Here is a 20,112-nt window from a genome sequence, read left to right as displayed (position 1 = left end):
TGTGTAGCGAAGTTAAAACGCGTAATTCGTAAATATAATGGATTATCCGGAGACCGGCGAGGTTTTAAAAGATCAAACTCGATGTGCTCATCTTCGTGCACAATTAAAGATGTGTCTACTTAGAACGGACTGTTGTAAAAAAGTAAATAATCGGCATGCGATATTTCTAACCTTCAAAAGGATTTTATTATTTAATAAATTTTAGAGGTTTGAATTGTTAAACTTTCTTTTGGATGATCTGTACGAATTTTTTTATATTTTAGGATAGACGTACGCCAAGAGAATGCCTTAAAAGCAGAGATCCAAGTGTGCCTCAAGAATGTTATTCCTTGTGGCACACATTATTTGATTGCAAGCATTCTATGGTAAGTTCATAACTGCGAATAACCTCGTTTAGTTACAATCATGCATTATATATATATATATATATATATATATATATATATAACACATACATATATTTTCATATATTCATAGTATGGAATATTTCTTTTTAGTTGGATGCAAGAAGAAGATTTCGAGGAATAAAGGGTTATTAAGTAAACATTTACTTTTAGTACTTTCATCTAAGTACGTGAAGTACGGTATGATTATATTTTGTTATAATAACTTTACTTGTATATAGTTTTGTATATGTGTACAGATACAAATACACATATATGTTATTTATTAGACAAGAATTGTATGATATCAGTATCAAAATTAAAAAAGTTTGATATTTTATTATTCGTTAGATTGAAGTGATAAGGAACAAATATGAAAGAAAATGAAACAAAATGAAACATATTTTGGGAATAATGTTAGAAGTAATTTATTGTTAGCATCTTTCTCATCGTATTCGTTGTACATGATATATAATAAATTTTATCGTCATTGATCTTATAAGTATCGACGTGCTGTAAGATCTCGTTTCGCTCGTTAAAGCATCGTACCACGTTGGCTGTTTTTTTTCTTTTCTTTTTTTTTTTTTTTTGGTAAAGGAATGACAATCAAAAGAAGAGATTGATTGATAGATAGATAGATATAAGAAAGTTTCGTAGATTATCGGTAAAATCGCGCATGTGAAACCCTGAAAAAGTGGCGATGCTCCGTTTTCGAAGCAAGGAGTGACCCCTTTGTCTTCTTTTTTTTTTATTTTTCTTTTTTTTTCTTTTTTTTTTTTTAACAAAATCGTGCAGCCGAGGAAACCCGAATTACTCGTTTATTTCTCTTTTTTCTTCTTACTGTCGATAACTCATCGACACGATGATCGAGTATGAGCATTATCTTGACCTCGAGTATGTTAATCGTATCGATGAACGACTAAACGACGCATGTGATCACAGTAAAGTCGAATGTTAACCTTAAAAGTTAAGGGCTTGTTCTTGTTCCGCTTATTTTCTCCGCACTTTTTTTATTTCTTGTGGGTTATTTTTTTCTTTTTCTCCCCTCTTCCCCATCATCATCATCATCATCATCATCATCATCATCATCATCATCATCATCGTTATCATCATCATCATCATCATCATTGTTATCATCATCGTCATTATCATCATCATCATCATTATTACCCCCACCCTACCTCCTCCCCTACTCTTAAATCGGAGCTTTAATAAAAATCTAAGATAAAGTGTGACGAACCGCGCCTGCGCAACTCGTCCTAGCTATTGTCAGTATGCAACAAGCGTATATTGACTATACGTTTTTTTTTTTTTTTTAAACCTTTTGTACTACAATGCCGACTTACGACTACTCTTATTTCGTCTAAAAAGACTACGTAAGTAGGTACGCCCCTAAAAAAATGTTCTCTTTAAAAGCTTCCCACCTCGTTTATTTATTTATTTATTTATTTATTTATTTATTTATTAATTTTCTTTTTCTTGAGCGATAAGAGACAGGCGTGTTATGATTCGAAGTACGAGGGGGGAAAATTTAAATTTCGCGCGGGTTTACGACCATCGATAGTCGAACCAATCGATAGTTGCGACCCGCCATTTTGTCGATCATTGTCCCGCGATTCTCTGGTATCGTTTATTATTTCGATCGTAATGATAATAATGTATAAAGTCGAATATTTCATGTTAATTAATTAAATATCGGCGTTCTTCTAAAAATGCCCACGATTTATCTAAACTTCGTTCGAGCTTCTACGTGATGTCTAGTGCACGTCTATTAGTGTCATGTTTCCTAGCGCTTTTTTTTTTTCTTTCTTTTTTTCTCTTTTTTTTTTCCCAAGATAAATTCGAAAAGAAGATTCTCTATGCCATCGTTATTGTGATATATCCCGTTGCTCGTTCGAGTATCACAGTTTATCGAGTATGATATGTTAATATTAGCGTGTTAAATCGGTAGTAATAAAAGTGTTTTTCTTTCTTTTTTCTTTTTTCTTTTTTTTTTCCTTTTTTTTTCCTCTTTCTTTTTCTTTTCTTTCTTCCTTTCTTTCTTATTTTCTCGTATAATTGTCAATTATATGTATACGTATATGCGTTCAACATAAATCGGCTTGTTCGACGAACGGATCAGCCGATTATGGTATTGCTCTATGATCATGTTATAAAATCGAAAAATACAAATGGCCAGTTGGCGTAACTAGGCGAGCGCAGACGATAGAGATTGAGATTTCTTTTTCTTTTCTGTTTTTTTTTTTTTTAAGTAATTTTTTTTTCATTTTTTATTTTTTTACCTCAAATTTCGTCCGAAGCGAATACGTGCGAAGTATTGATTTTCTACGCTTTCTTTCTTCCTTCCTTTCTTTCCTTTTTTCTTCCTCCTTTTTTCTTTTTCTTTTTCTTTTTCTTTTTTAGCGCATCGAAAGATCTCTTCGACGTTCCATTTTCCCTCTCTTTCCTTCGAGTTACCCGACGGAGCGATAAAGACCATACTTTATAAGAAATTTTTTAAACTACGAACCTCGTCTCTGCATTCTCTCGTACGATCTCGAACGATACTAGAAAAATCGGATAAGTTTCTAGTGAAAAGAAAAAGAATTGTTAGCATTCTAAAAGAATGTAGATATGCCGAATGGTACACTCTTGTTGTGTACAATTCTTATTAGTATATACAGATATCACCGAGAGATAGCTCCGTACCTTCGATAATACCGCAGTAATATTTTTGAAAAAAATTGATAAAGATCTATTAGAGAGAAAAAGAGAGACAGAGAGAGAGATTCAAGTTCATTCAAATATTCGATCGCTCTTGTTTTATACGCAGAGCCGAACCCGATAATTCAGCACCCATCATTTTTTTTTGGCTCACCTAGTTACGTCCCTGCGTATGATATACAACGTCGAGCATTTCTGAGGAAATCAGAAGCATACGGAAGGCCTGTAAAGGCCGATGTATCCGCATAATCGAGCGCGCAATGCCGGCAGCAATATCGCCGCCGCGGATAGATTGTCTTGCAGTTGCGAACATTCGCAGATCAGTAGATACATCTTGTCACCCTGTGACATCGACTTATGAAGAGTTATACGCCTTAGGCCTACCGATTTCGGTAGATATCGGTACATCATTCGGGCACCTGCAATCAATAAGTTGTTACAAAACAAAAATAGAGATTAAGAAAAAAAAGGAATAACAAAAAAAAAAAAAAAAAGAGGGAGATCGGATAATCGATCCAGATCAGATCGATTATTCGAAAAAGAAAGAAGAAAAAAATCATCGTATTTGTAGTACCGCTCCAATAGAGCCAATTTTGCTCGAACTTGAGACCGTCGTCACCCTCAAATACTTTGAAGATCGAGACTATGTAGCCGGTGGACGGAATAGGTGGTCTCCCACCGGGTGGTTCCAACGGTGGTCTGGCTATCGTCGCTACTTCGTTGAACAGATCCAAAGTATGGCTGGCCGCGTATCTGAGGTCACGCGGATCGAACTTCCTCAAGGCCGCGCATTGAACCTCGTTGTAAAAATCTAGAGGATCCGTGTTCTGCTTATTTATTAGATAGTACGTTATGAACGGGAAATCCGCTGTAATAGTCAAAGAAAATAAACTTTCATGTAATCTGGCTATACAGGAAGATAACTTGCTTAGATCGTTTTCATCTTATCGGTTATGTATATCGGTGTGTGTGTGTGTGTATATATATATATACATAGAGTGTTTTGCTATAACGGTAGATTCTATTAATTGCGGATGAGTAATATATTGCGAACATAGGCGAAGAAATTTTTTCTTTTTCTTTTTTCTTTTTTTTTTAGAGGACTTTTTCTAAGTTATATATATTTTACAAGTTCGACAGCTATATATATATATATATATATTAAATTGAATAAGATATAATAAACGATTACAGTCAAAAAGACTATTACGTTTATTCAGTCAGACGGGATCGAATATTTTTTGTTAAATTCTACTGTAAAATGGATACATACCTAAAGAAGTACATGCAGATTGTTTTTAAATCCACTAACCGTTCTTTTCCATGTTCGTGAGTAAAATACTTTGGGAGGCGGAAGGGGCTATTTCAGCGACAAGTTCCGCGGCGGTGTCGCGTTGCAGTACGAGTGGCCGTGAAACAGGAGACTCTACCAATGGATCCAAGGGTTCCAACGGTGTCATGAAATGGACAAGAACACATTGCTTTGGGTCCTCGACCTCGAGAATCGACAGTGGGCTGCCCGATCTTTTCTTGTCCGCTATTGGTGCGCTCTTTAATCAACAAAACGAATGATCGAACATTTATTAAACAAAATAGTGAAGATATTTAAATAGAATGAAAATGGGAAATAATATCCTTCAGGGTTATTTTTGATTGGAACCTCTTACGCAATAGAAGTACCTACGTTGTTAGTTAAAATCCGAAGTGATTCAATTTTATTGTGCACGAACCGCCACGAGTACTTAGTTTCGTCTATTTTTAAGTCTAAGACGTTCGTACGTACAAGGTTGATGTGCGCGTGGATCCATCTTTCTCTCTCTCTCTCTCTCTCTCTCTCTCTCTCTCTCTGTTTTTAACTGTCTGTCTGTTTGTCTGTCTATTTATCTCTCTCTCTCTCTCTCTCTCTCTCTTGTTACAAACTTGAACATTCCAGTTTTAACAGGTGCACACTCGCTCGTTTCGGACGTGCAAGTAAGTACCTACATACTCTGATTTTAGACGATCTAGCTTTCAACCTTGAAACGAGAATTTCTTTTCTTTAACCCTTTCAACACGTATGTCACAATAGTGGACGATACGAATTTTCTTAAAAAAGAAACTTGTGACGTATTACGTCTTTTACGTCAGTTCTGAGATAAAAACAAACAAGCGCTTGTTTTCCTTGCCATATTTCTCAGTAGTCGTTTTTATTTATTCGTTTAGTATCGCTACAACAAAATAAAGAGAGAAAGAGAGAAACAACAATTATTTCTTCGTTTTACTTTCGCATGTCCAAGTTCAAAGGGTTAACTCAAAGTAATAAAGTTCGAACGTCGAACGTGTTGTTCGTCTTGTTTCAAGAATTTCTTTCCTGTTGTTGTTTTCGTCGTCGTCGTCGTCGTCGTCGTCGTTTGTTGTTATTGTTGAAAATCGGAAATATTTGCAATATTGAAAGTTGGATCATTCGAAAGGGTAAACCTACCGGTACGCCAGCTGGTAAAAATCTTTCCAATGACGCAAGTGGTATAATGAAGCAGTCTCGATCCAAGGTTGCCAGGGAGATCGGTTCACCACGTGGTGGACTATTACCGGATACAACGAGGGGTGTATAGGCACCGGAAGATCTGTTGCCGCTAAAGGACACCTGGAAATATCGATGAAAGAGTTTCCAATCGATTCCGTAAATTTTATTAATCGTACCGAGAATTGTTTAACGAGGTGGCGATCAACTTGCTTTCCTCTGTTTGATTTTTTTTCGGGAGGAAAAAAAAAGAAATAAATTGTTACAAGTTTTAAAGATCTTTATTACTGCTATTACTATTACTACTACTCTGTTACTATTGTTACTATTATGTGTAAATTTGGTCAATAACTACTGTGTGTGTATATATACGTTCTAATTGTACATATGTATATATATATATATATGTGTGTGTGTCTATGTGTCTCTTGCTCTCTCTCCGTCTCTTTCTCTCTATCTACGGGATCGATCCTGGTATTCGAGTTTTATATCGATCGTGAGAAAGTAACTAGATTCATAATTTTCTTTACCGAACCTGTTCGCGACGTCGAGAAAAATGTTTAAAAAAAAGAAAATAAATCTGTCGTAGATAATTTGTTCTGATAGTACTATGAATAAAAAAGAATAGGAAAAAAAAAATTAGCGAAGAAGTAATACGTATTTATGTAAATTTCGATTTAGAATATCTACTTATAATTTTTATTTTCTTTCTTGCGCGTGATCCTGACCAAAGGAATTTCTCGTCATCGTCGATCTCATTACACGCATACACTCGTATATTATCGATTGGCTCGTAGAACTAAAATGTCTCCATTCCCGATCGATATTCCGTATTATTATTATTACTGTTATTATTATTATTATTTTTTTTTCTATCTCACACGACTTTACGTATAAATTATCTTCATTTTTTACATATACATGCATACGACTTTTTTACGATTTCGTAAGAAAGAAATTATTTAATTGGCATTGACCAATTGAACGAAATAGGTTGATATTACTGATATTCGTAGAATACTTTCTTGGCTCTAATTTGTTGAATCGCGCACATATAAGTATTATAGGAAAATGAAAAATTATTAAGACATATTGAACGTCTTTGTTGAACGATAAAGAATCAAATTGAAATGACACGTATGGAGATAATCGGAGAAAATGGGAGAAAGATTTTGTAGGGTATAACACGAAGTCTCCTCTCGAAATTTATGGTACGTCGCAAAGATTCACTATGGCGTGCAATAAGATAGGGACTTTGCGTGCCGTTCGATTTTGTGTAGGTGTAACTTTATGCTACATTGCACAGTACACGTAGGTATTCGCCGTTTCCTCTCTATAACTTCTCTCGTCCTTGTAAAATTATCCTCTCAAATCGACGACGGGTCGTAATGCACCTTCCACGTTCCGTTTCACGTGATTTGTTTCGAAACTAAACTAAACGAAACGAAACGAAACCAACCGATCGTTTCGCCCAACGTCAGATAAGAATTTAGAACGAAGATCGGGAAGTCTTTAACGAATTCCTTTATAAAGGGAGTCTATGAAATAATCGAAACATTTTGATCGTGAAAATAATTTTAAAGGAAATTTCAACGTCAAAGTTTATTATCGTATCGTACGTCGCGATACGATTACGATAATTTTTGTGAATTCGGCGAACGATATATATATATATTCGGAAATTTCGATTTCGATTTATTTCAGGTAACACCCGGTATACGGAATGCAAAAAATGTTTTCTAGTACGAGTTAGAGCTGGTGTATATTCGTTATCGGTACCTTTAAAATTTCCTAATGGAATTGTTAACGCGACCGTTCTGTTCTTGTCTGTCTAATTTAGCCCTCTCCTTTCGTGATTCATAATGCGGTATAATAATTGTGGTGCAGTCATGAATCATGTAGTATGAATTGTAACAATGTCACGCACAACGAGTATTCGATTTCTAAAGTCTCATTGGTTTTAAATGCACGCGTTTGCGAACTTGGCCGTAATTATATGGCACGTTTTTAAATAAATATATATATGTATATACGTATGTATATGTACGCGGTAATATATTCAAAATTAGCATGACGCGTGCATTAACACCCGAAACGCTACGGTCGGCACGAAACCGCGATTTGCTATGAAATATCGTCACGCATTAGTTTGTCGGCATTAGAGGGTTTTTGCGAATTTTATGAAGATATCGCGTGAGATGTTACAACGAGTCTTTAAACATCTCATACATTTTCATTGGGTCTTTACGTGTGGTATAAACTTTCGTTCTACTGGAACACGTGAATTAAGCGGACACCTAATCGCGTATCGCGATTGAAGTAAACGTTAAGATGGGATGGAAAATTGTAGAGATTATGTAACGAGTCTGTTCGATAAAAATACACATAGCAGGTACACGCGGATGGAATTTGAGAAATATAGAGGTATAGGAGATAGGATTAAAGTAGACGTTTGCTGGCTATTCGATCGTAAAGGGGGTTTAAGCGAATCGGTAAGGATATATTTGCCTGTTAAAATTGAAAGACTCGAAATCGATGTAATAAAGCGTGATACCTGTCTAGAGGCAGTCGGCGTTGGCGGCTCGGACGGCTCCTTGGATTGCTGATTCTGTTTCCTCTTGGTCTGATTGGCCGAGGCTGGGCCTTGCGCTGTACCGGAGTTAGCCCCACCACCTCCCCACTTGATAACATGCGGCCCAGAGTTACGGCGGGGCGACGGCCCCAGTCGTTCGCCGGCATCGGAATCGGGTGGTGCACCGAGCGGTCCACCTGTGGGCGGCGATAGGAAGAGATGAGTTCGATATCCGAAACTCTGATGCTCGTGATCGCCCATCGACGGAAAATAGCCAAATTCCCTGCTACGTCTTATCGGTCCACGTCCTGGTACCACAGATTGACCAGGAACTCTTGTTATACCGTAACGATTCCCAAGACCCAAGCACGTTCCACCATAAACTCCTCCTCCTCCTCCACCAACGCTTCCTCCGTACGTCCCGCCGAGTTTACTCTCGCCCAATCCTCCTCCTACACCACCTCCGGCTCCCGTTAAACCACCACCGGCACCCTTCTCCACGCCGAAGTTCTTGCGGAACATAAGATTCATGATTGATGCTGATCAAAATTTTTTCCTCGTCGGCTAGATCGGTTAGATAATCGATGACATGTAAACTTGGTAGAAAGCAACGCAAAAGCAATGACGATGACGATACTTGAACTCGTTGTTCTCGTTTGTTGTTGTTGGTGTTGTTTTCTTTCTTTTTTCTTTTCTTTTTTTATTTTTTAGAATTTTCCTTTCGATAGTGCAGTTTGACACACGACGATGCCTTTACCAAATTATTTCATTCGTCCCGTGTGTGTAATGTATATACATAATAGAACGTGTTTGATGCGCGAGCCATCGCGCACCGTTAATCCCCGTTGACTCCCTCATTCTTTATCGATATCGTACTATGCAAAGATCTTGGAATAATCATCCCTCATATTTTATGCTCGGAGAGAAATTTCCCTATTGGCGATAGTTTACTTATTTAGAACTCCGCCTTCCCTACGGTTTTTCCAACTATTTCGGTTTACTTTGAACTTAAGTTTTGATCTATGCAACGTAAGAGATGGAATGAGGAGGGGAGGGTGCGAGACGGGATAGAGAGAGAGAGAGAGATACAGAGAAAGAGAAAGATGCCGTATAGTCGAACAGGTACAAACTATCCAAACTATTTACGCGTTCATCGACCGTATACTTTTCGCCTCTATTGAACCTTGACCTCGGTGAGTGAACGGTGAGAAAGAAGAACTAGAAACCTAGTCAGTTCGCGTACGATTAGACTGTCGACTCGATACTGCCAGATCGAACGTAACCTCTCCTCCTCCTCCTCCTCCTCTTCTTCTTCTTCTTCGCCCTTCCTTCTTTCCTTCAACGAGCCAAATTCAAAACGGTTATGCTATGTTCACTCGGGCGAAAACGTTTCGCCCACCTCGACCATCTAGTTTCTGAATCATTTGGCTTTAACGGAGGACTCTTTATCAACCCGTTGGCTAATCGTTTGATCTCGTTATTCTCCCACGCTTCTATCATCTCGACGCGCGTTAACGCTAATTCGCTAATTAACGATCCGTAAGAAAAAAAAGAACTCGAATCGTTTGAAATAGACACAAACGAGAAAATGGCCGAGGAAAGTTGTACGATCTTTCACTTACTTTTTCCATCTTTAATCGCTTAAATTTAGAACAGCAGGAATATTTTCTCAAGGACGGAAGATCAATCCAGTCCAGGTTCTATGATCAGTACGTAACATAGATAAATTGGCATCTAGGTCATTGCGATTACCTAGATCGAATCGCAAATTCCTTCTGTACCTGTTTTTCTTCGAACGAAGGTGTCACGTACACTCGCTGAATCTCATTCCGGATTATAAATCGAACGTCCAGGAAACTACTACTAGCACTGCCACTATTATTACTACTACTAGTACGGCTATTATCACTACTACTATTACCACTATAACTCGGACCACCGCATAGTTTTCCTCCGACTTTTGAATTAATCAATGACCAACTCTTGAATATCCTGACAATTGGTAGGGTGAGGGCTGAGATGTTCCTATCGTTTCCATGCGTTGTCCAACTTTTTTGTTTTTTTCTCTCTTGCTTTTTCTCTCTCTCTCTCTCTCTCTCTCTCTCTCTCTGTCTGTCTATCTGTCTCTCTATTTCTCTATCTCTCTCTCCCTCTCCCTCTTTCTCTCCTCCCCTCTCTATCTCTCTCTTGGACTGCGCGAAAAGTGTCTTGGCAAAGGGTGACGATCGTCGATAAAAAGTTTAAAAAGCGGCGAAAGGCAAGATCTGTTGTGAGTAATAAGCACATGGAACCATACATAAAGAGACACGTTATTAATGTATGTTTTCGGTCGTTAATTAGGATTACATCTTGATGTCCTTGTTTATCTCGTGTTTGTTTGTTTGTTTGTTTGTTTGTTTTTGCTTGTTTGTTTTGTTTTCAAGTTATTCCTGACATGTAAGACACTAGTACACTCGGCCACGTTTTATGATAGGACGTCAGAGATATAGCTTTTAGCTACGCGTACAGGAAAAGACAAGTGGAGTAATATACACGACAGGGATACACCAGGGAAAAAGAGGGGAAAAAAGAAAGAAGAAATGAAAAAAAAAAGGCAGGGGGCAAAAAAAACGTTCTCATTCCATGACGTATGTACGTACACCACAGATTGAAAAAAGAACACAGACTGCTCTGTTTTTATTTCTTTAGAGATATACTGACACTCACGTAGCACGTGTTCGACACACCGGTAGATCGATATTATATTGAAATATTCACGAGTTACGTGATGCACCAGTTGGTCTCGCTCTAGGTAGATCGTCAAGGTTTCTTCCTGGGCTTCCGTAGAAGGTCACTTTGTTGTTATCCAGTGAACGAGGAACAAAGCAGAAGAAAAAAAGAAAAGACAAAGAAAAGAAACCGGTGATAAATTCTCTTCCTCTTTCTTCGATCCCGCGATCGAAGAAAACCGATTACGGCCCTGAAGTTTTCTTTTCGTAGCTAGCTCGTAAATGAACGAATACTGCGAATACTCCAGAACTAGGAATAGGAAGAAATAGAAAGAACTTGATGGATGATCAAGTGAAAATAAAAGAGGGCGGGAGGGAGGAAGAGAGCGATTCTAGGATCACGCTATTCCGCACGAGTGGCACCCCCTCACTGCCAGAACGTACGTGAGGCGTCGCAAAGCTTAACCAGGGCTGTAGAAAAGTGGGTCTCTATAGGTGGTCTTTTAATACGAAACGTCGTAATATGTTTGAGAATTTCTTAATCCACGTTTTAATGTTCGGAATACTTGGTTTTCTTCTAGATTATTTTATTTTGTTATTATTTCTTTTTTTTTTCATTTATTTCTTTATTTCTTTATTTTCTTCGATCATTTCGACATACCTCGTTTTTATCGATCGATGTAACAAGGCGATTATAACTATCCATAATTTTATCGATATTACAAATCTTTTTATTTTACCTAAACAAGTGCGTACGATAATCGCAAACAACTCTATATTTTCTTCTAATTTTTTTTTTTACAAACAAAGTATGCGTGTTAAAAAACGATACGAAAAGTTATTACGATCTTTCGCGTATTATTATGAATTAACGTCTCGTCGACGTATTAATGATAGGATTCTTTGCAAAAGAAGAAAAAAGAAATCGTACAATCTTTCTCCAATGACAGTCGCAATGCTAATCGAACAGTTCTAACATTCCAGAGCTGTTCTTGAAAAAATTCTTTGGCGTTTTATCTTAGACGATGATGAAAAGACAAAAAAAAAAAAAGAAAGAAAGAATGAAAAAAAAAAAAAAGGAAAAAAAGAATAGATAAATTAAACGAAACGATTCCTCTATCTTTTTCTGTGTTCGAGATCAAGATCGGAGGCCCGTCTCTGTCCTCTAGTAGCTTGCCAAAAGTCACTCCTGACGCACGAATTTTGGCACTCTCTTGAACGGAGGAAAACGTTTTTACTTGAAGTTTACGCTTCGCAAAACATTGACGACGGAAAGGTAGACAGAAAAAGAGAGAAGGAGAGACAGAGAGAGAAAGAGAGTTAGAGAAAGAGAGAGAGAGAGAGAGGTGAGGGTGAGGAAAAGGGAGGTAGAAGGAGATACGTGGACAAAAAATCGGCCATTCTTTCTCTCGTCACGATTGTACTACTACTTGGAAGAATTTATGGCTTTGCTACTAAGAGTTGGCAAACTCTTCGAATTCAAACGAGAAACATACATCGGCCAGTTTACATTTTGGATATTGAATTGGATGTCTCTTAGATTTATCTACGATCGCTTTGCCTCTCTTTCTCTCACGCTCTAGCTTTTCGTCTCTTTTTTTTTTTTTCCTATATCATCAAAGTTACGTGAAATATGAGACTATCGCATTGCTTTTACGTTCGTTTCCAAAAATAAATGGACAGTTCTTAAAAAGGGAACACACATATTTTTTTTTTCTTTTTTATTCTCTTCCCGTAGAAAATTCCAGAACTGTTAACAGAGAATCGAAATTTTGTTGCTTTTTTTTTTCTATGTTTTTTTTTTTTTTTCGTGTGTGTCGAAACACAAAAATTTGTTTGAACATAAAAGCTTTTTCGTTCGTTTTCTGTATCTTTCTTTTTCTTTTTTTGATTTTTTGTTCAGGTTTCATATTTACCTGCTGTTTTTCTTTTTCTTCTTGTCCTTTTATTTGTATTACTTTATTCGTTTTTCGCACAATACAAACACTTGAGAGAACGTACTACGTACATGCACTTTGCAATCAAGCAGATCGAATTGTTCACGAAACTCTCGTGAAACGATTCGAGAAGGAAAAAGAACGCAGAGAAAATGTTCGTCAAACGACACGCGTGAAACTTACGTTTTAACAGTTCGAATGTACTTTATGGGACTGTTCACCCTGAGAACTTAATCTTGGCAAGCAGCTTATGAACTATAGTTATCGAGATATTAATAGCTACTTTTTTGAGGATACTAAAAGACAGACGTATCTTTCAACATATATATCCGTGTGTTTGATGAACTGTCAATGTCACGAAAGAAATCATTGGGAGATCATTTTCGATTTGTTCATTCCTTTGCGCTTTAATGGAAGATTAAAATTAAATGATTCCAAGTAAACGTTAAGTGATCTTGGTATTAATTATTCAGGATTAATGAGTATAAAATATCTTAAAAAAAAAAAAAAAACAGAAAAAAAAGAATAGAAAAAGAAAAAAAAAAAGGCTTTTAAACGAGCATAATCGCGGATTTAATATTTTATATTCTGTGCTTGTATATAGATTTTATATATAATATATATATATATATATATAAAAGAAGAAAAAAAACTAAAACACGTTATCAAGCAAAAGTAAAAATTGTATATATATATATATATATATACATATACATATATATAATTATTATATGATGCGAACAATATAACAGGTAATGTAAATGGCGTCGTTAAAGTTTGATGAAGTTCAAGTGCTCATCGATTTCTTGCCGCGCACATGTTATATGATATATATTGTACATACGCTCACGCTATCTGCATTCATCGCGTTCGTAGGGCGCGGCATTTTACTATACATAGTCATTCGTCAGTATATATGTGTATATACATATATATATTGTAATTATCAGAGATAGGTTGTAATACGCGTATACATATCTTTAATTTATCTCGTATTTGGAAAGAAAATCAGTTTCGATTTATTTTCGTTTATAAAATACTCATATGTTTACATGTGTATATATATATATATATATATATATATATATATATATTTCTATACATTGAATAAGACATATAGAATGTCTTAAATTTTTCTCATTAAACTTTGATAAGATGTTCTCTATAAATAGAAATAAAAATAATATTCTTGCGAAAGAATATCATATAACTGTTTAACTGATAATTCATACTTTTATGTAAGCACTTTTGAATCCTCATTAGCTACATACTGAGATTTATTTTCTTTATTTCTATTTAATAATAGTTAAAAAGATTTAGAATATCGTTGTGAAAAAATTTCCTTCTGCTACGATATGAAAAACATTATATAGATCTTGTTTAATAAGCTCCGAAAAAAAGTTTATGAGAGAGAATTTACATAATGAAACGTAAATTTAGCGTATCCATTATATCGAGGTTGATGGAATAAAAAGAAAAATTCCAATTCGAACGAATTAGAATTCGAAACAAGAATATGTCACTCCTTACAATTGACCTTCTAAAGAATTTATCCGGACTACGTTCCATCATTTTAATTACATTTCTATTTTAGTTTAATCAACATCGTCCAACACGCATTTAGATATCGCTGTTATGAAACATTCAAATTTGCTTTAATTTTTTTTATTTCTCTCTGTCTCTCTCTCTCCGTTTCTGTCGTTCTTTTTCTGTCAATTTTACCTATTTCCTCGATACGAAATGAACGTGCTCTCTATGTTTACTTAAAGGTCAGCATTGACCATTACTCTTCCTGCTAGTAAGAACTATCGATTTTTTATACTCCACTATTACATTTATACATGTGTATATACATATATATATTTATATATATGTTACTCGAGAATTCAAGTAGTACGAATCAATAATTGTATGACTGACTATCTTTTCCACTTGTTTCATAACACGATCGAAATTAAAACATAAAAATGAATTCGATCGAACTAAATTATTATTTTCGACTGTACTACCAATCTCGATTGTACTAGAATCTCTTTGATCTTATATAAAAAAAGAAAAAATACAACGGTAGAGTATATTTCAAGGTAGCACGTGATGGAGATTATAGAGGCGATAAAAGAATGGAATAAAGAAAGAAATGTCTAAATAATTACCAAATGTAAATGAATATAAATTAATGACAACATCGGTTCGAGATTTCTACGATAGAATTTAATAAATAATTAAATCAAATCGTGATATTAAAATCTTACTAATCGATTTCAATAATATATTCTCAGTAATACGTTACATAGAAACGTGACGTTCTAATCAATTTATGTGCAACACGTGAACCATATGAGCATTACGAAAAACTTGTTTGTTCTACGCAGTTTAATCATAGACGTTCGTATCCTTTCACTCAAGAATCGTGATAGATAGATAGATAGATAGATGAATGGATAAATAGATAGATAAAATTTTAATCTGAATGCATCGATATCGATATTGGTAACGATGCGTTCAAGTATCATCAATCTGCCAAGTAATCCGTCGTGAATGCTAATAAGAAAATTCTCAACAAATAATCCATCTGTATATTTAAATATGCTAATACTAGATCAACGTGTTAGAATAATATTAATAGGTAACAATGTTATTGGAATACTACTACGAATAATAGATCGATCTTATTGCATTATATTAGTGAATTCGAAACATTCCAAGAAAATGAAAAATGCTCTTTCGGTTTACGTCACTTATCGGCTAAAGAAGAAAATCATTTTAAATTAATTGAAACAATCTCTTAAGGAATACGTTCAATTCCAACAAGAAAAAGAAAAAAAAAAAACATAATCTTCATTAACTAATTGCCAAATATCTAAGTAGATAGATAAAATTACTTGCTTAGATATTAGATCGAGTCTCGGGTATGTCAAAGAAACGAAACGTGCGAGGCGACTAAGAGACATAAAAAAAAAAAAAAAAAAGAAGGAAAAATGAAAAATAAAAGAAGCAAAAGGCATTGAAAACAAGGACAATTTTTGAAGAATTTTTAATAATTATTCTCTCACCTGTGTCGTACAAAGGGCACGGCATGTAACCGTATCGTTGTTCCGGATGTACAACAGATCTGTTTCTTTGTCCGCTAGTCATCGCTGCGAACTTGGTCATGTACTGCAGAAACTTGTCATAGAAAAGTAAGATCGTCGTGCGGATTATCGTTGAAGATTCGAGATTGACCTTTTTCTTTTTCTTCTTCTTCTTCTTTCTCTTCCACTTCCACTTCCACTTCCTCTTTCTCTTCTTCTTCTTCTTTTTCTTCTTTTTTCCTTGTTGAACGATCGATCGATCCAAGTCGATCCTTTCGAGTTATCTCAAATCGGCCAAGTTAAGGACGAACGACATCCTTCGATGATCCTCCTCAGAGCGAGACATCGGTTATCGGACACGCTCGACCACGAATTAACCAATTAACGTACTGCCGACTGTCGGTGTGCCAATTAGACGATCTTCCTTCTCTCTCTCTCTCTCTCTCTCTCTCTCTCTCTCTCTCTCTCTCTCATTCACTCTCTCTCACTCTCTCTCTCTATCTCTATCTCGACACACACACACACACACATACACATACGCATATACAACATGCATACATGCATACATGCATACAAACATATACACGTACAACTGACTCTGTTAGATTCTTGTTCTTCTTCTTCTTCTTCTTCTTCTTCTTGTTCTTCTACTTAAGACCTCTACGAGAGGTTCTCGTTCTCACTTAATTACAACGAAAATAACTCTATCCTTCTCGACGTTCTTCCAAGTTTTGTTGTTTCAACGAGTCACTGGGAGAATAGAAAAAGAAAAAAGAAAATAGGCGGGAAAATTTTTGAATATATACACATCCACACGCATATATACATCCATACGAACATATATATATATATATATATATATATATATATATATTCACTCTCTTTCTATTGCTTTTCTATTTCGAGAAAAAAAAGAAGGAAGATATTGTTCGTGGAAAATGGAACGATTCTCCCGCGTTCCTTCGTTCGTGTCATCGACCGTTTCTTTCTATCTTTCTATCTTTCTTTCTTTCTTCTTTCCTTCCTTTCTTTCTTTCTTTCTTTCTTTCTTTTCCCTTTCTATTTGAGAAAAACTAAGGAAGATCATCCCTCTGTCCGTGTCTATGTTCTTCTACTTTTCTTTCTCTCAGCGAAGGAAGATTTTTCCTTCAAAATACGAAGAAGGAGGTCGAACATGTGAGCCAGGGGACGAATTGGAAAGTGGTCGTTCGAAATTTTCTTATATCTTTTTTCTTTCTTGTTTTTCTCGAAATTTGTTGACATTACCTTCCGTACTTCTTATCTTCGATCTTTCTGATCGACGCTATTCCGAATCTCATTAAAAGATTATCATTAAACGCGAACGGTAATACATATTTTTGTAATTTAAATGAAAAATGAAAATTTTATTTATTTAGTAATACGGTTTGAAACGATATCTAAACGTATACATATATTTAATAAATCTTTCGCGATTAGGATTTAGGATTATGTCATACTGTAGTTATTGCATAGCGTTTATCTGGGTGTGTGTGTGTGTGCGCGTGTGTGTAATGATATAGAACGAGTTCTGTAAAAAAGTATTACACGTCAAGTTGATTTAGAGATACTGATTGAATAGTTTAATAAAAAAAATATATGTATGTAAAAAAAAAAAAATGGCGCGAATAGCAAGGAGAAGAAGTAGACTGGTCAGCAAAGTGTGTTAAGTCACATGCGATTAATCTACGTAATGGTAGTGAAAGTTTTAACTGATAGAATTTGTTACAAAAAAAAAGAAAAAGAAAAAGAAAAATTTAACAAAGTTTTAATATACTCGTTCGATTTTTCTTTTTTTATTTATTTAATTTTATTTTCATTTTCATCAAAGATAATAAAATTGTGAAGTTGTTTGTGTATATGTAAAAAGAATACGAATTGGAGAGATGATTAATTTTCAAATATAATGAATTAAAACTTGTTAGTTACCTCGAATAATTTTATCGGTATCTCGAGTTTGTATATACCCATATACGTATATATACATATATGCATATATGTTTTCTATACACGAGGGATGCGACACGATGATGTAGGAGAGTTTCGGCAGAATCGAGTGGCTTTTATAACCCAAGTATTCTTCAGTGTAGCATGCATTATCGATACCGAGATATCAACGAAATCTTCTGACATCCAACGAGAGATCGTCGACTCTCTGTCAGTTCGTGTAAACGTACTCCGATAGAATCACCGACCTTTTCTATGCTTCGAAACACAAACCGTAAAAGGAGAGGACCCGAGCCAACAGCTGTTTACCGAATGATTCGAGAACCGAATAAATCCGCTGAAAATGGCTTCATCGTTCGTCAAATTGATATTTTCTTGGCTCGATTTTCGAACACCCTTTTAATACTTGCTCGTAAGTGGATATATTAAAAGTTTAGAGTGTCCAAATTTATGAATCCATTTATAGCATTGTAATATGAAAGAAAAAAAAAAAGAAAAAAAAAAGCCAGAAGGAAAAGAAAGATAATGCAATAAAGAAAATAAATAACGTAAACGTTAAAATACATGATGTCGAATAAAAAGCGAGTGTTAATAAATATCAAAAGAAAAGAAAGAAAAATTAAATAAAATATTTTTTGTCTCTTTTAAAAGTGACTAGATCAATAAAAATAATCAATGATAAGAATGTATATGTATACATATATGTAGTATTTAAATAGTCATCGAATTCGTTTCTTTAATTTCTTATATGTATAAGTTCTTGGAACCAACTTCCTTTGTGCCGTTCGTTATTAAGTATATTACTTTAAATAACAGATAAATAAAAGATGAGTTTGTGCATCTATTAAAAGATAATTTTTCTAACCACAATGAACACTCCCGTTGTGTAAATAATATTTGCTACGAATGAGAACGTTTCATCTCGATTCGATGGCATTTAAATTAACATCTTATTAGCATTCGCTACCTGTTAGTCTTCTGGTAAACTGAATGAAACATTTAATGAACATTGTTATCACGTTTGCTGTCACTCGATTCTGAACATTACAACGTAGAAGGAACTTACGCACCACGTGGACATCGAAAGAAAGAAAGAAAAAAAAGAAGAAAAAGAAAGAACAAAGATTATTCGTTATAGATCGAATCGTTCGTGAACGACGAGCTATATGATAACTATTCGATATTTTCCCTGTAAAAAATACACGATTATAGGGAAACGAAAAGGCTGAAAACAAAAATCGTTTTATCATTTTGACTGAAAGGAAAAAATAGAAAAAGAAAAGTTTTAAACCAACGTTAACGAACTTTTTTTTTCATCGTTACAATGGAGGAAAAAATTGAGAGCAACGTGGCGGAACGATTAAAATTCTACGAAACACCCTGTATACTTCGTTCGCACCGAATCGATTTCGCGGCGGGCAAAAGGTAAAGAAAGAGAAGAAAGGAAAAAAAAGAAAGAAAGAAGAAAAAAGGAAGAAACAAGAAGAAGGAAAAAGTAGAAGAAGAAGTGGAAGGAAAAAAAGAAGAGGGAAAAAAAAGAAAAAGAAAAAGAAAAGGCAAGAAAAGAAAAACTTTTCGATCGGTACTCTCGCGCGTTCGGCACACACGTGGACGGAAAAATTGGATCTCGGGAGATAGATAGATAGATAGATAGATAGATAGATAGATAGATAGATAGATAGATAGATAGATAGATAGATAGATAGATAGAGACAGACAGATAGATAGATAAAAAAAGAAAAAGAGAGAGAGAGAAAAAGGAGAGAGAGTGAGAGAGACAGACAGAAAAAAAAAATGGAAAAGAAATAGTATCCTCGTATTTTCTTCCGTCCGCGTATTTTTGTTTTCTTTTTTTTTTGGTTTTTATATATATATTTTTTTTATTTTTTAACTCTTCTAGTATCCCCCCATAAGAGCTTATGTTAGTCCGAGTCACGAGGCACTTTTCCTAATGCGCACGTTTATTTTATATTATAGTATATGTATATATTATATATATGTGTGTGTATGTGTATGTATGTATATATATATATATATATATATATCGTTGGTTTCGTTCGATCGTCGAGAAGGCGTAAGGCAAGGCACGAAAAGGAAATTCAGAATTTCGCCGCCGTACGTACATACATCAACGTGCTCGTCCACTCGGTGAGGATAACGTGGAGAGAGCGACCGTTCGGTGCACGGTTCGACGCTGTACTGGACCACTGTGCGAGGAGAAATTCGAAGAGAGAGAGAGAGAGAGAGAGAGAGAGAGAGAGAGAGAGAGAGAG

General features: G+C 35.3%; 2 protein-coding genes across 9 annotated transcripts; one reads left to right on the top strand and one right to left on the bottom strand.

The window, feature by feature from the left end:
- On the top strand, positions 1-984 carry LOC122631062 (cytochrome c oxidase assembly factor 5). Its single transcript, XM_043816278.1, has 3 exons — positions 1-142; positions 264-365; positions 498-984. Exons 1-3 carry the CDS (start codon positions 38-40, stop codon positions 537-539), a joined length of 249 nt encoding a protein of 82 aa, XP_043672213.1. The 5' UTR covers positions 1-37; the 3' UTR covers positions 540-984.
- On the bottom strand, positions 787-20,044 carry LOC122631055. Of its 8 annotated transcripts, none has more exons than XM_043816264.1 (8): positions 19,963-20,044; positions 16,465-16,624; positions 15,857-16,270; positions 8,141-8,355; positions 5,548-5,709; positions 4,399-4,636; positions 3,661-3,954; positions 787-3,505 (listed from the first exon to the last, which is right to left on the bottom strand). In XM_043816264.1, the coding sequence occupies exons 3-8, from the start codon at positions 15,954-15,956 to the stop codon at positions 3,291-3,293; spliced, it is 1,224 nt and encodes a 407-aa protein (XP_043672199.1). In that variant the 5' UTR covers positions 15,957-16,270; positions 16,465-16,624; positions 19,963-20,044; the 3' UTR covers positions 787-3,290. The 8 variants fall into 8 exon arrangements, with proteins under 8 accessions (XP_043672199.1, XP_043672201.1, XP_043672200.1 ...); XM_043816266.1 differs by having other exon boundaries at positions 8,141-8,668; positions 19,963-20,036; XM_043816265.1 differs by having other exon boundaries at positions 19,967-20,017.
- Between the last annotated feature and the right edge of the window lie 68 nt (positions 20,045-20,112).

Source organism: Vespula pensylvanica, chromosome 8 (genome assembly GCF_014466175.1).
Source record: "Vespula pensylvanica isolate Volc-1 chromosome 8, ASM1446617v1, whole genome shotgun sequence".
NCBI lineage: Eukaryota > Metazoa > Arthropoda > Insecta > Hymenoptera > Vespidae > Vespula > Vespula pensylvanica.
This window is presented reverse-complemented; position numbering and strand designations above follow the sequence as displayed.

Bases quoted from the DNA above. Each gene is read 5' to 3' on its own strand.
- LOC122631062 (XM_043816278.1), top strand. From the start codon at position 38: ATGGATTATCCGGAGACCGGCGAGGTTTTAAAAGATCAAACTCGATGT. The intron at 143-263 runs GTAAATAATCGG...TTTATATTTTAG, and splicing joins GAACGGACTGTTGTAAAAAA to GATAGACGTACGCCAAGAGA. The intron at 366-497 runs GTAAGTTCATAA...ATTTCTTTTTAG, and splicing joins TTGATTGCAAGCATTCTATG to TTGGATGCAAGAAGAAGATT.
- LOC122631055 (XM_043816261.1), bottom strand. From the start codon at position 8,689: ATGAATCTTATGTTCCGCAAGAACTTCGGCGTGGAGAAGGGTGCCGGT. The intron at 5,710-8,140 runs GTATCACGCTTT...CGATATTTCCAG, and splicing joins CGCCGACTGCCTCTAGACAG to GTGTCCTTTAGCGGCAACAG. The intron at 3,955-4,398 runs GTTAGTGGATTT...TGACTATTACAG, and splicing joins CACGAACATGGAAAAGAACG to CGGATTTCCCGTTCATAACG.